Source organism: Gymnodraco acuticeps, unplaced genomic scaffold, assembly GCF_902827175.1.
Source record: "Gymnodraco acuticeps unplaced genomic scaffold, fGymAcu1.1, whole genome shotgun sequence".
Lineage (NCBI taxonomy): Eukaryota > Metazoa > Chordata > Actinopteri > Perciformes > Bathydraconidae > Gymnodraco > Gymnodraco acuticeps.
Genome location: NW_022991944.1, coordinates 117,236 through 132,093, shown reverse-complemented (window position 1 = coordinate 132,093; position 14,858 = coordinate 117,236). Strand labels below are relative to the sequence as shown.

At 44.3% G+C, this 14,858-nt stretch overlaps 1 protein-coding gene across 2 annotated transcripts; it reads left to right on the top strand.

Annotated features, from left to right (window-relative positions):
- Window positions 1-257: 257 nt before the first annotated feature.
- LOC117535872 (protein NLRC3-like) lies at window positions 258-13,618 on the top strand. Of its 2 annotated transcripts, none has more exons than XM_034200492.1 (10): window positions 258-539; window positions 908-1,021; window positions 3,064-3,299; window positions 4,639-6,451; window positions 7,243-7,416; window positions 10,682-10,855; window positions 11,246-11,411; window positions 12,360-12,400; window positions 12,564-12,591; window positions 12,691-13,618. In XM_034200492.1, exons 1-9 carry the CDS (start codon window positions 484-486, stop codon window positions 12,565-12,567), a joined length of 2,778 nt encoding a protein of 925 aa, XP_034056383.1. In that variant the 5' UTR covers window positions 258-483; the 3' UTR covers window positions 12,568-12,591; window positions 12,691-13,618. The 2 variants fall into 2 exon arrangements, with proteins under 2 accessions (XP_034056383.1, XP_034056382.1); XM_034200491.1 differs by having other exon boundaries at window positions 4,636-6,451; window positions 12,691-13,615.
- Window positions 13,619-14,858: the final 1,240 nt, after the last annotated feature.

Below are 14,858 nucleotides of genomic sequence, written 5' to 3'. Positions count from 1 at the left end.
ACTTTTAAAATACTTTCTGCCCTAGAAATGATTTTTAATCAGTATTACCATTATTTAGAGGCTGCATGAACACGAATTTGAGCATCCCTGCACACTTCTCTCCTATTTAAAACACTTTTCAGTGAGGAGCTGCAGCCTGATTCTCTCCTGTTTCTCTGCCCCTATTTAAAACACTTGCTAGAGGTGAGATCTCTATTTCAGCCCTGATTTTTGCACATGTTGTAAATTAGTTAAATTTAGCCTTGTGTTTTTATTTAAGTCGCCGTTCATTGTTTGTTATATAAAGCAGATTTAATTATATCCTATGGAGGCTGATGTGTGGATGTTGTGTCCTTTTGATAACTTTGTTGAGCTTGTTTTTAGCTGCATGTATTTTTCTATCTCACTGAACAAAGTCCCTGCGTGTGAACTGCTTCAGCTGATAAGGCTGGTTATGAATCAGAGGAGGAGCTGCAGACAGGGAGGGAAGTTGAAAGTGAAAGTATGAAGTCAGACTTGTCAGACGCCATTTTACAGCTCGTCAGGAGGAGAACAACAGGGTGAGTGTTAACACCAGGATCTGCTTTCTAACACATTTATTATTTACTCTGTCAAACTGGATGTCAGAAAATAACGTATTGCTTAACAATCTGCGTCCTAGAGTCCAATGAGACTTCTGCAAGTGTTTTCTGATTCGTCAGAGTTACATAACATGTGACAGCCCAGCGCAGACAAAATGGAGAGCGGCCTGTCTGAAGTCTGACTGATTTCATGTATTTTAACCAAGTTTATTATTAAGATGGTTGGTTGTGTGTGTGTGTGTGTGTGTGTGTGTGTGTGTGTGTGTGTGTGTGTGTGTGTGTGTGTGTGTGTGTGTGTGTGTGTGTGTGTGTGTGTGTGTGTGTGTGTGTACTGGTTTATCTCTCAGACTGGAGAAGATGAGTGATTTAAAAGATGAGGAAGAGCACACCGGTCAGATGAGTGACCGGTCTATGACACCACCTCCATACTTCAGTAATGAACCTGGACCCTCAGACACAAAGTAAGAGTCTCTCCTGTAAACTGACCTGAAGAGGATCCACTTTTGATGTAATCTAATATATTAAACTGTTCTTTAATGATATCATATGAGCAGTTTGTAAAGGGAAAACGCAGCAGAGTAAGCTAACATTATCTAAGGATATTTCAATATGCAATTATATTATCATTGTATCTGTGTATAAAATGGTTTTAAATTAGGGTGCACGATATTGGTTTTTTGAAACCGATACCGATAACTTCCTGCTTCTCAAGACCGATACTGATAACCGATAATAATATAATATATATATATATTAAATGTACCTGTAGTTTTTGCACAGCTGGTGGTAAAAAAAAGACTAGTAGTGAGCAAATGACATGAGCATTACTACTATGAACAAAACAAAGCCAAGAACAGTTTTGACTCTCGTCAAGCGCCATCATTTCTATGATGAAGTTAGAGATCGTTTTATCCCTGGGGTCGTCTCTGGCAAACTTCTTGCCTTTTTCAAAAGCCTCGTCGATAGGTGAAAGCCCCGGTGCCTTTGCAGCTGGCTTTGGATTCGCCGCTAGTTTAGCAGCGCAGGCGTCTTCGTACGCTTTTAACACACCATCGTAGCGATGGCGATGTTTCAGGTGACTAATCAGGTTGGAAGTATTATAGCTCGTTGCCTTTTTCCCTCCTCGTGGAACTTCTGCATTTGTTAATACAAATAGCAAGCGAACTATCTAACTCTGAAACTTTGAAATAGTCCCATACTACCGACGACATGTTTGTTTACTGTCCTGGTTTCACGGCCGCACACCATTTACGTCACAGCCAGGCATGAGTTAGGGAGCGCTGGATTTGTGAAAAACACCCCTCTTCCTAAACCACTAATACCACAGTACTGGCAAAACGGGAGGAGCCGAGTGAAAAACAAGCGTCCCTCATCCCAATCCACCCACACCGCAGTATTTCTTTCTTTTTTTGTACCCAAAAAATATATTGTATATTATCGGGGCTATTAATACTTTTATTGGGTTTATCGGGATGACGTCATAATTCCTAATATCGGACCGATAATTATCGTGCACCACTATTTTAAATAGCAACAATGTTGATACATTCTGATTTAAAAACTATATATATTATCCAAAACATTATTTAACTACTTGGGCATATCTATGATATGTCTTTTTAAGATGTTTATTAATAATAGTGATAACCTGGTGAGCTGGTTGTGTTGAGCATTAGCAGATAAAATAGTGTTTTGTGAAATCACATGTAGAGTCAATACAAAGACCCAGATCCGTGCCTGGCAACACGAAGGAAGTGAAGATGTTAAATTCATATCACCTGCGTATTCATGCAGCGTGACACATTTCAACTTGAGTGTAAAGTTTGTGACGCTCTTTTACAAAACCCTGTTAGTGTTGAGATTGTGCTCCTGTGGTCTCTGACGGTCTGAGGGGAATCAGAGAGGAGAACAGAGCTCTACAGCAGCTCATATTCAATCAGGGTTATTCATGTTCCTGTATAAACCAGAGACTGTCTGTGGTGCTAACAATATAGTGACTGCTGTACTTATGACTTCATGAAGTTACTCTGAGTGTTGATGGAGCAGCTAATGTTAGCCTAGCTTTAATCAAACCGGTCTCTTCAGAAAAAAAAACATTTAAACATGTTGTTATGCTCGTTGTGTTGGAGACAGAGCTGACAAAGCATTAACTCAGCTTTTTACAAATCAGTATCATTCTGTTGTTATTTAAGCATCCTTTCCACATGTTTATCTCTATTAATTCACAGCAGATTCTATGCAAGTTGGGTTTATAGTGAACCAGGTTAACACAGCTGTGTGTGTAGATTCAGGGAACATGTGCTCCTCTGGGTGATGAATCCAGACAGGAGGCTCTCTGGTTTTATGATAATATGAATTGTAAGCTATCTACCTGATCACAAGGGTATATATTATATAGACCTTTTTTTAAATATCAAACTAGAAGTTGCCCCCTTGTTGTACCTTTGGTGAGAATCAGCCCCTCTGAAGTAAAGTGCTATAAAGGATGTGTTCCTCTCCACAGAGGGAAGAGGAAGAGTGGTGTTCCTGTGGAGGAGCAGCTGTCCAGCTGTGCTCTGTGTCAGGACGTCCTGAAGGATCCAGTCTCCACCAGCTGTGGACACTGGTTCTGCAGACAGTGCATCACCTCATACTGGGAGCAGCGCACTCCATCAGGAGACCCCTCCTGTCCCCAGTGTGGAGAAAGACCCAGAACCAGAGCTGGCCTGCAGACAGCCAGTCAGAGCAGCTCTGTACGAGGTAAGAGGCCGAACTCATGCAGCGTTTATTCCTCTTCCTGGTTCATTTATTTTTTTATTAGGTATTCTGTTGAAGAGCATAGACATTAAAATGTTTATAAAACATTTAACCTGTTCTACACCGCCCCCCGGTACCGGGGGGAAAAACGCGTCATCTGCAGGAAACAGCGTCTGAGGGCATCTTAATATTTAATAAACTATGAATGTTTTATATCCATGTAACGGGAAGAAACTCAACTAACTGATCTTTTTTTTTTTTTTTAAACCCACAAAGATAACGCTCAGCCTTTGAATTAGCCACGGGTGAAAAAATGCTAATGCATTACTGCACAGAAGCTCACTCATAATACCCTTATTACTTATCGTAGCTGCACGTCCAACCCATCGACTAGCATCGTGAGAAGACACAGAATCGATCTGTACATACATCATCACTCCATGATAAGAACTCGCGAAGATATTAACAAGAACAGACATCAAAACATGTGGCGCTAGGTAGCTAAAAACGGCAAAATGGCTCACCTTGGTCGTTGTCTGGTCAAAGGTGTTCTTCAATGGCATTAAAACTATAAAACGCTGCTGAAGTTAATCCATAGGTTAATCCAATGTGTCTGTGTCCCTTTGAAATGATTTCTGATAATCCATCAGCAATAAACCTGCTTTTAAGTTTCCAGATGTCAGAGCGAGAGATAGGTTCGCTCTCATGCAAAACTGTGTGCGCATAGCTCTCATTTCTCAATGGTAAGTTCTATGTGGAAATTCCCCTTAGATTCTATTGGCTCTAACGGTCAAAAAGGGATGTCAATCACCCAAATCGACCAATGGGTTCCAGAGAAACAGTAAAAACGCCCATTTCCACCAAAATCACCTCAGAGGTGGAGTTTGTTTTGCTAAACCTCTCTAAAAAGATCAAATGTCACTTGTTTTGTATCAATCTTGATACAGGGTACTTATCATATGTTGTACTTTGGATTCCTAAAGCTTTTAGTCTACCTTACCATCATCCAAGGGTAGTTTTCACTATAAGTAAAAAAGAATTTTTGGACGGACACTATAATTTACAGTTTTTTACTATGTTCAATCTGAATTTTCTTTAAAATAAAAAACATCTATATTGATTCTGACTTTTCTACATCCAACTCACAGGTTTATCATTACTTTGAGAAAAAAGATTATTAATGTAACCCTTTTAGAAGGGAAGATATGGTCATTTTCTAGCCTGAGACCTGAAAAACAGGCTCAGGGCTTAACAGGTTAAACTCAGTCTGTTTTTATTTGTTTTATTGTTATATTCTCAAAAGCATTTTCTGATTCTCTCCTGTTCCCTTCTCTTCCAGCAGATAGTGGTCTGCAGGAGGTTTTAGATGAACACAGGCTCAGTCTGAGGAGGAGATGTGAAAGTGTGACTGAAGGAACTGATGAAAGTGAAACCCCCCTCAACAGCATCTTCACTGAGCTCTACATCACACAAGGCCTGAGTGAAGAGGTTAATACCCAACATGAGGTGAGGCAGCTGGAGACAGCTTCCAAGAAGAAGCCCCTCCATGACACTCCAATCAAGTGCCAGGACATCTTTAGAGCCTTACCTGACCAACAGACTCTCATCAGAGCGGTCCTGACCAACGGAGTCGCTGGAGTTGGAAAAACCTTCTCAGTGCAGAAGTTCACTCTGGACTGGGCCGAGGGTTTGGGGAACCAAGATGTCAGTCTGGTGATCCCGCTCTCCTTCAGGCAGCTGAACCTGATCAAAGGTGAGCAGTACAGTCTTCTCAGGCTGCTCCATGTTTTCCATCCAACCTTACAGAAGGTCACAGCAGAGCAGCTGGCTGTCTGTAAAGTGCTGCTCATCTTTGACGGCCTGGATGAATGCAGACTTTCTCTGGACTTCAGAAACAATGAGGTTGTGTCTGATGTCTCACAGCAGTCCTCAGTCAACGTGCTGCTGACAAACCTCATCAGGGGGAAGTTGCTTCCCTCGGCTCTCGTCTGGATAACTTCCAGACCTGTAGCGGCCAATCAGATCCCCCCTGAGTGTGTGGACAGGGTAACAGAAGTACGAGGCTTCACTGACGCCCAGAAGGAGGAGTACTTCAGGAGGAGATCGAGTGATGAAGACCTGTCCAGCAGAATCATCTCTCACATCAAGAGCTCCAGGAGCCTCCACATCATGTGTCTGATCCCAGTCTTCTGCTGGATCACTGCTGCAGATCTGGACCACATGTTGACTACAGACCAGAGAGGAGAGCTGCCCAAGACCCTCACTGACATGTACTCACACTTCCTGCTGTTCCAGACCAAGAGGAAGAAGCAGAAGTATGAAGAGGGACATGAGACGAGTCCACAGCAGCTGACGGAGGCTGACAGGGAGGTTCTTCTGAAGCTGGGGAGGCTGGCGTTTGAACATCTGGAGAAAGGAGACATCATGTTCTACCAAGAAGACCTGCAGCGCTGTGGTCTTGACGTCACCGAGGCCTTGGTGCACTCAGGAGTTTGTACAGAGATCTTCAAAAGAGAGAGTTTGATCTTCCAGAAAACAGTCTACTGCTTTGTTCATCTGAGCATTCAGGAGTTTCTGGCTGCAGTCTACATGTTCCACTGTTACACCAACAGAGACACAGCGGTACTGAAGGACTTCCTGGAGAGTGACTGGCCCTATGAGAACAGTAACAGCAGTGATCAGGAGTACCCATCCCTGGATTTCTTCCTAAAGGAAGCCATGGCGAAATCCCTCAGAAGTAAAAATGGCCACCTGGACCTGTTTGTCCGCTTTCTCCACGGCCTCTCTCTGGAGTCCAACCAGAGACTGTTAGGAGGCCTGCTGGGTCGCACAGACAACAGACCAGAAACCATCCGGAGAGCCATCAACAACCTGAAGGAGATGAGCAGTGATGAAATCTCTCCTGACAGGAGCATCAACATCTTCCACTGTCTGACAGAGATGAAGGACCTCTCAGTACATCAGGAGATCACAGAGTTCCTGAAGTCAGAGAACAGATCAGAGAAGGAACTCTCTGAGATCCACTGCTCTGCTCTGGCCTACATGCTGCAGATGTCAGAGGAGGTTCTGGATGAGTTAGACCTGAGTCAGTACAACACATCAGAGGAGGGACGACGGAGACTGATTCCAGCTGTGAGGAACTGCAGGAAGGCCAAGTAAGTCCATATGTGATTAACTTTATAAACTAATGTGGATCAGAAGTTTAATTATTAAAATAAACATTATAACGTTTCTGCTGTTTAAATACTGAGAGCAAAATAAACCAACACTGTTCTTCTATTTATTTATAATAATAGTTAAATTGAGGCGTTCCTCTCTTCATATTGAGTGATGGAGGCGACATGTCAAACACATGAAGGACTTCAGAGGTTTCTCAGCATGTGATCACACCACACAGCAGGACTTACAGTTATCAGTTATTATTACTTTCTAGTAGTTTCTTTATCATTAAACACACACACGTTTTTATCACAATGTTTTAGAGTTTAACATAAGATCTATATCATATCCCACCAATACCAGAGTTATGTCTTAATACTCATACAGTGAGAACATCTGATGGTATTCAGTTTAGAATATTGAAACTTTATTGGTTTGTTAACTGTGTTTGTGTGCACAATACATTTCCAGATGCTCAGAGAAGACAAAACATCCATCATTCACATCTAAATATGAATTAACATTTAAATATGTACATCTCTAATATTGTCAAGTGATTTATTTAATTTCTGTTTCCTTGGTAACAGTCAGTGACAGCAGGAGCACAGACATGTGATCAGATCACACTGACAACACATTACACTCTATTATCATATATATATATATATATAAAATGGACTAACAGCAAATCTCAATCAGAACATGTCAAATATTTTTTCATCAAATGCTTGAGGTCATTATGTTTCCTCTTTTTTTAACACATGTTGTAATATATGTGTTATTATAGACTCACTAACTGTGGACTCTCAGAGACTCACTGTGAAGTCGTGGCCTCAGCTCTGAAGTCTGACCCCTCCCATCTGAGAGATCTGGACCTGAGTGTCAGCACTCTGCAGGATTCAGGAGTGGAGCTGCTGAGTTCTGGACTAAAGAGTCCAAACTGCAGACTGGAGGCTCTCAGGTCAGTTCACTGACTGAACTTCATCTGTTTGTGTTTATCATTTTCTGAATTTGAAAAAAATTCATTACAATTATTTTTCCATTTTTGCTAAAGACTGAATATTGATCAGATAACAAAGAGAAGTTGAATGTGTGAGGGAGAGTGTTTGAGCTTCCACAGACTCACTCTGTGCTCCATGAGTCAGTGGAGATGCTGTGAGTACTGATGAGCTGTGAGGGAGATGAAGGACTTGTTAAACATCTGATCAAAGTTAAAGTTCCAGATCATCAATGGATTGTTTCTACATCATCTCTGACATTAAAGGTCTCCTATCATGCAAAAGTCACTTTCTGATGTCTTCTCTACATCACCATGTGTCCCCGGTGTCAGGAGACTCACAAAGTGTCAGGAAACAAACCCCTCTCTCTTTTCCTCCGTACCCACATCTCTAAAAACGGGGGAACAACGGAGCTGATCCAGATTTGCTGCGTCATGACGGCATTACTCAAATGTGGGCGGGCTTTACACCAACGGGCCAATCAGAAACGTTGCTGTCAGAAACAATGAGACGTGTTCTGGAAGTAATATGGTCTGTGTTTACATTAGCATTGCTAACACTCAGAGCTAACCTGTACTGGAGAGAGCATGTGTGAAGAAGCAGGAAATAAAAAGGAACTCACCTTGTGGTATACCTGAGAGAGAGAAAGAGTTTGAGCTCCATACTGTTTCAGAGATAATCCTTGATGTGGTTTGGAACATGATCCATCCATCCATCCATCCATCCATCCATCCATCTTCTCCCGCTTATCCGTTGTCGGGTCGCGGGGGTAGCAGTTCCAGCAGAGAGCCCCAAACTTTCCTTTCCCTGGCCACATCAACCAGCTCTGACTGGGGGATCCCAAGGCGCTCCCAGGCCAGCGAAGAGATATAATCCCTCCACCTGGTCCTAGGTCTACCACTTGGTCTCTTCCCAGCTGGACGTGCCTGGAACACCTCCCTAGGGAGGCGCCCAGGTGGCATCCTAACTAGGTGCCCGAACCACCTCAACTGGCTCCTTTCGACGCGAAGGAGGAGCGGTTCAACTCCGAGTCCCTCCCGGATGACCGAACTTCTAGGACTAGGAACGAAAATGGCCCGGTAGACAGAGAGCTTTGCCTTCTGGTCAGCTCCCTTTTCGTCACAACGGTGCGGCAAAGCGACTGCAGTACTGCTCCCGCTGCTCCGATTCTCCGGCCCATCTCACGCTCCATTGGTCCCTCACTCGAGAACAAGACCCCGAGATACTTGAACTCCTTCACTTGGGGTAAGGAATCATTCCCTACTTGGAGTGGACAGTCCATCGGTTTCCTGCTGAGAACCATGGCCTCAGATTTGGAGGTGCTGATCCTCATCCCAGCCGCTTCACACTCGGTTGCGAACCGATCCAGTGAGTGCTGAAGGTCGCAGACCGATGAAGCCATTAGAACTACATCATCTGCAAAAAGCAGTGGTGCAATCCTTAGTCCACCGAACTGCAGACCCCCTCCCCCACGACTACGCCTCGAAATCCGATCCATGTATATTGCAAACAGGATTGGTGACAAAGCGCAGCCCTGGCGGAGGCCAACCCTCACCGGAAATGGGTCCGACTTACTGCCGAGGACCCGGACACAGCTCTCGCTTTGGGAGTACAGAGATTGGATGGCCCTGAGTAGAGACCCCCCTCACCCATACTCCCGCAGCACCTGCCACAGTAACTCCCTGGGAACTCGGTCATACGCCTTCTCCAAGTCTACAAAACACATGTAGACCGGATAAGCGTACTCCCAGGCCCCCTCCAGGATCCTTACGAGAGTAAAAAAGCTGATCCATCGTTCCACGACCAGGACGGAATCCGCATTGTTCCTCCTCAATCTGAGGTTCGACAATCGGCCTGACCCTCCTTTCGAGTACCTGAGAGTAAACTTTCCCGGGGAGGCTGAGTAGTGTGATGCCTCTGTAATTGGCACACACCCTCTGATCCCCCTTTTTGAAAAGGGGAACCACCACCCCGGTCTGCCACTCCTTCGGTACTGTTTCCGACTTCCACGCAACGTTGATGAGACGTGTCAACCATGACAGTCCCTCAACACCCAGAGCCTTCAGCATTTCTGGGCGGATCTCATCCACCCCCGGGGCTTTGCCACTGTGGAGTTGTTTGACGACCTCAGTGACCTCCCCCCGGGAGATTGGTGTTGATCCCCCGTCATACTCCAGCTCTGCCTCTAACATAGAGGGCGGAGTTGTCGGGTTCAGGAGTTCCTCAAAGTGTTCCTTCCAACGCCCTAACACTCCATCAGTTGAGGTCAACAACATCCCATCCTTACTGTACACAGCTTGGATGGTTCCCTGCTTCCCCCTCCTGAGGTGTCGGACAGTTTTCCAGAACAACTTTGGTGCCACCCGAAAGTCCTTTTTCATGTCTTCTCCGAACTTCTCCCACACCCGCTGCTTTGCCTCGGCCACGGCTGAGGCTGCTGCCCTTCGGGCCTGTCGGTACCTTGCAACTGCCTCGGGAGTCCCCCGGGATAACAAATCCCTTCTTCAGTCGGACGGCTTCCCTGACCACCGGTGTCCACCAGGAGGTTCGAGGGTTACCAACCCTTGAGGCACCTAAGACCTTGAGACCACAGCTCCCCGCCGCGGCTTCGGCAATAGAGGCTTTGAACACCGACCACTCTGGTTCAATGTCCCCAACCTCCACAGGAATGCCCGAAAAGCTATGCCGGAGGTGTGAGTTGAAGGCCTCCTGAACTTGGGCCTCCTCCAGATGTTCCCAGTTCAACCGAACTACACGTTTGGGCTTACCAGGTCTATCCAGAGGCTTCCCCCGCCACTCGACCCAACTCACCACCAGTTGGTGAGCAGTTGACAACTCCGCCCCTCTCTTTACCCATGTTTGGAACATGATATGGAGTTTAATCACGGCAGCATTTAGCTGAGTTTCTGCTGGTAGAATTCTGATCAGGCATTAGCTCCACCTCCTTGTTTTTCTTTTCAAGCTAAGGACCCGAACCTGCTCTCCTCTAACAGCTGGAACAGAGGGATATGAGGGATTTCTAAAACGCATGATCTGTTTGGTATTTTGAGCAAACACATCATATACATGCTTTTATATATTTGTATCTGAGACCCATAATATATGCCTAAAGATAGCCTGATAGGAGACCTTTAAAACCCTGTTTGACTCTGAACAGATTATTAAACCTGGAGTTATTTCAAACAGGATCATTGTTTTCTAAAGTCACATCATGTTTTCTTTATTCAGACTGGAGCTCTGCAGGTTGTCAGAGATCAGCTGTTCTGCTCTGATCTCAGCTCTGAAGTCCAACCACTCTCATCTGAGACATCTGAACCTGGGTTACAACGATCTGCAGGATTCAGGAGTGAAGCTGCTGAGAGATCTTCTGGAGAGTCCAGACTGCAGACTGGAGACTCTCAGGTCAGTTCACTGACTCTCTGTTACTGCTGGAGATCTCATGTTTCATTAGTTATTCAACCTGATTCTTCTACGTAATTAACTTACATCCATTCAGTTACAAATGTTCTTTTATTCATACTTTAATTTGTAGGTACTAAAGTAAGAACTGCAGAGATACATGCTGACTGATTCTTAAAGGAACTGTAATAGATGTTAGTTGTTAAAAGTAAATCTATGTTTTTAATATCTAGTAAACGATAACTTCTGAATAAAGTTCATCTGAAGTAACATTAGTTTTACAGGAGGTTGACTTTCTGAAGAAGACATGTTTTTGTTCCCATTGATTTCAATGTTGAGTAACACATCTGATTATAAACTGATTTGTATCCTCATCATGTTTTCTTTATTCAGACTGAGGCACTGCAGTTTGTCAGATCAGCTGTTCTACTCTGATCTCAGCTCTGAAGTCCAACATCCATCTGAGAATTCTGGACCTGAGATACAACGATCTGCAGGATTCAGAGAAGCTGCTGAGAGATCTTCTGGAGAGTCCAGACTGCAGACTGGAGACTCTCGGGTCAGTAAGGGGTCTCTGCTGGTTCAGCAGTATTGTATGAAACACAGGGAGGTGTTTCTCTCACTGGGGAAACAGATCAGTGATGTTACCCACTGACTGCAGGCTCTTTCATTCTTCCATCAACTACAGAAGGCCAGCTGGAAATGCAAAGCCACACTTTAGTAATCAACTCTCTATCAGACATATGGGGTTTTACAGAAGAGTGGGAAAGGTAGTCTGTTCTTATGGGGTGTCCAAACTGCGGCCCGGGGGCCAAATGCGGCCCTCGGCAAATTCTGAAAGTATAATGAAATACGGCCCACACATGAAACTTCAGCTTGTCTTGTATTGTACTTCTTAAATATATATGTACACATATATTACACAGTAGTATTCATGTGTTAATAAGAGCCCACCTTTAAAATACATGCAGTCAATTAAAGCTGAAAACATTTCCTAACAAATCTAACTTGATAAGAAAAAAGCCCAATAACTTATTGTTATAACAAGCGTGAAATAAACCCTTCATATTTCCTGTAATTATAATCAATCTGAAGCTCCTGCTTTAAGGAATGAGCTGCTGACAGAATAAAGTAAACCCTCTGGAGAGCTGAGAGATGTTTGTTTCTTAAAGCATCTTCAAGTAACAAGCATCCTTTATCTTCATTTGAGTGAGTTTCCTGACTTATAACTGAACTTATGAGGCAACATTCCTCTAGAGAGCGGCCCAGACCTTTATATATCTTTCTGTATGTGGCCCTCATTGAAAAAGGTTTGGACCCCCCTGTTCTCGACCAATGACTGGTTACTTCCTGTCATGCAGCTGAGAGCTGTGGCAGGCAGTCGTAGTGTTCGCAGAGAAGATATGATGGGATGTAAAGCATGAGATCAGGACTCTGAAGCTGACTCAAAGAACAAACACTTATTTAAACTGGATCTCAAACTGTTGGATTGTGTTCGTCTCTACAGGATCAGAGGAAAGACGATCAGAGCCACAATCTAGAAGACCTGTGAGTACTGAAACCGTATCCTCCATTCATCCAGATATGAAACTCTTTAATGGAGCGTGACCTCAGAGGAAAACAACACTCTTCTTTCTCTCTTCATCATTTTAGCTGTTTCTCTTTGTTTCATCATCCTCATTATTCTCTCTCTCTCTCCTTCTCCTCTCAGGTGACAGGAAGTGAAGACACACAGAAAGGTGAGAGGTCGTACCGTGTGAAGTTTATTTATTGAGGTTTCAACACGTTCTTCTGGTGTTCCAGACAAATCTGCAAGCTCAGGTTTTATTTGTTCTCAGTTTCTTCATCACGGGGCGAGTTTGAGACGTGAAGAGGAGCGTGGAGGCATTTTGGAAAATAAAGAAGAATGCTGCAGCTGATGAGAGACTTCCTGTTAGCTCTCCTCAATATGAAATGAACAAAAACAATCAATTGTACTTACTGCTTTTCTGAAGAAGAAAGATGTGTTGCACATACTCCTGCTGCTACCTACCACCACCTCCCACCCATCCCGGCACCAAAGAGGAGACTCCATCGACCCCAGATACCCCAACTCACTCTTCTTCAGGTTAGCTTGGAGCCCCGCCTTCACCTGCCCCAACATCTCACTTTGAACGATGTAGTCATCCGGATATCTGCATACTGAGAGTGGGACGCAGGACCCGGTCAATGAGCTGCTGGAAGGGGGTCCACTGGACTGGAGGGGCGCTTGGATCTGGTGATGCCTTGCTCTTCCTGAAAGGGGAGGACACCTATCTGCCATAGTTCTTCCACCTGACGACTGAGTTCAGCATCGGGGGTTCCAGTTGGGGTGAAGAGAATCTGGGTGGAATCCGATGGCTCCTGAATAGGGGGGGCCCTTGGAGTGTCCAACCTAATGATGATGATAATAATAATAATAATAATGCATTTAATTTGTAAAGCCCCTTTACCTTTCCACAAGTGAAAGTCTGTCACAGGTGAATGTGTCTTTGAGGAGGAAAGTTTTCTTGGGATTGAAAGAGGGTGATATCTCAAAGGTCACTGAGGCTCCATTTCAGAATACTATATATGATATGTTTTATAATGATTGATCATTAAAGTGTTCTCCAAGCTGGTAAAGTTGCAGCTAGTTTGAATGACTTTGTATACTGCAGGGCAGAGGTGTGGACTCGAGTCACATAACTTGAACTCGAGTCACACTCGAGTCACACATTTTATGACTTGAGACTCGACTTGACAACATCACAAAAGACTTGCGACTCGACTTGGACTTGAACACCAATGACTCGGGACTTGACTTGGACTTGAGCCTTCTGACTTGAGGTGACTTGATACTTTAATTCAGAGGTCTCCAACACGCCGATCGCGAGCTGCCGCTAGAAGAGCAGACTCCCGTCGGGGAAAGCAGAATCTTCAGCCGCTCCTACTCTTGCTGAGAATCCTTGCAGGCAGGGGCGGGTCTTTATTTAGCTGGGCCACCATGCGGCCAATCATATGCGAGGACACACTAGGATCATACCATTATGTGAAAGAAGGGTGGGGGGCACAGCATGTGTAGTGGTACAGGCCAGCTGCACAGAGCGACGGGGAGACGGGGAGCCGGATTTAAATGCAAGCGTGTCGGAAAAAGTCAAGAAATGAGCGAAAACCGAAAAAAGAAGCAGCATCTGGCTGCTTTTCAATGATATTGGAGAAAGCAAAGCTGAGTGCAGGATTTGTAAATGAAAATAACCTTCAGAGCAGGGTTTTTTTTTTGGTAACCACTCAGGATTTATTGTCAGAGGTGGGAGAAGTTCAGACAATTAAAAAAGTTACAATCAGGGTTCCCGCGGGGGCTTAACAAGTCTTAAAAAGTCTTAAATTTGATAATCTGAATTTAAGGCCTTAAAAAGGTCTTAAATATGATTCAGAAGGTCTTAAAAATTATCGGATTTGAAAGGTACTTCTATGTTGCGATAGCGTCTAAATGTGTTTTGGGGGAAATGTCCGGGCTGCAAAGTAACCAGTACGGTAATAGCCTTTCAGTTCCCCCCAACAATTTGTATTGAATTAAATCAACATGTAACCAGTAATCACTAACTTTGTTTCCCCCGGCCCCTTATTGGAGAACACCCAGCTAGTAACCTAGCAACCAAGCTTCAGCTCATGTAGCCTATCTTCGAATCTACTTACAAATAAATATGGGGAAGTGTAAGTTCAACCGTATTTGGTTGGAAAACATCTAATTTAGTGCTTGGTTGAAACCAGTGGAGGGAACGTGTTTGAAGCCCGCTGCATCTTTTGCAAAAGAAATTAGCGTTTGTTTGGCTAATGTAGCGTTAGCTAGTGCAGCAGCAGCTAATGCAGCGTTAGGTAGTGCAGCAGCTCCCGCAACAACACCGGGGGACCTCCGGGCGAAGTTTGGGTCTACGTCAACCCTAAAAGTGGAGGTGCTGTAGACGCTAAATACCGTAGCTAAACACCAATCATACAACAGCAACGATTA

What these genes read in the sequence shown, in the direction of transcription:
- LOC117535872 (XM_034200491.1), top strand. Translation starts at nt 484, where the DNA reads ATGAAGTCAGACTTGTCAGACGCCATTTTACAGCTCGTCAGGAGGAGA. An exon ending in CCTGGACCCTCAGACACAAA is followed by an intron (nt 1,022 to 3,063) that starts GTAAGAGTCTCT and finishes TCCTCTCCACAG; the next exon opens with AGGGAAGAGGAAGAGTGGTG. An exon ending in TCAGAGCAGCTCTGTACGAG is followed by an intron (nt 3,300 to 4,635) that starts GTAAGAGGCCGA and finishes CTTCTCTTCCAG; the next exon opens with CAGATAGTGGTCTGCAGGAG.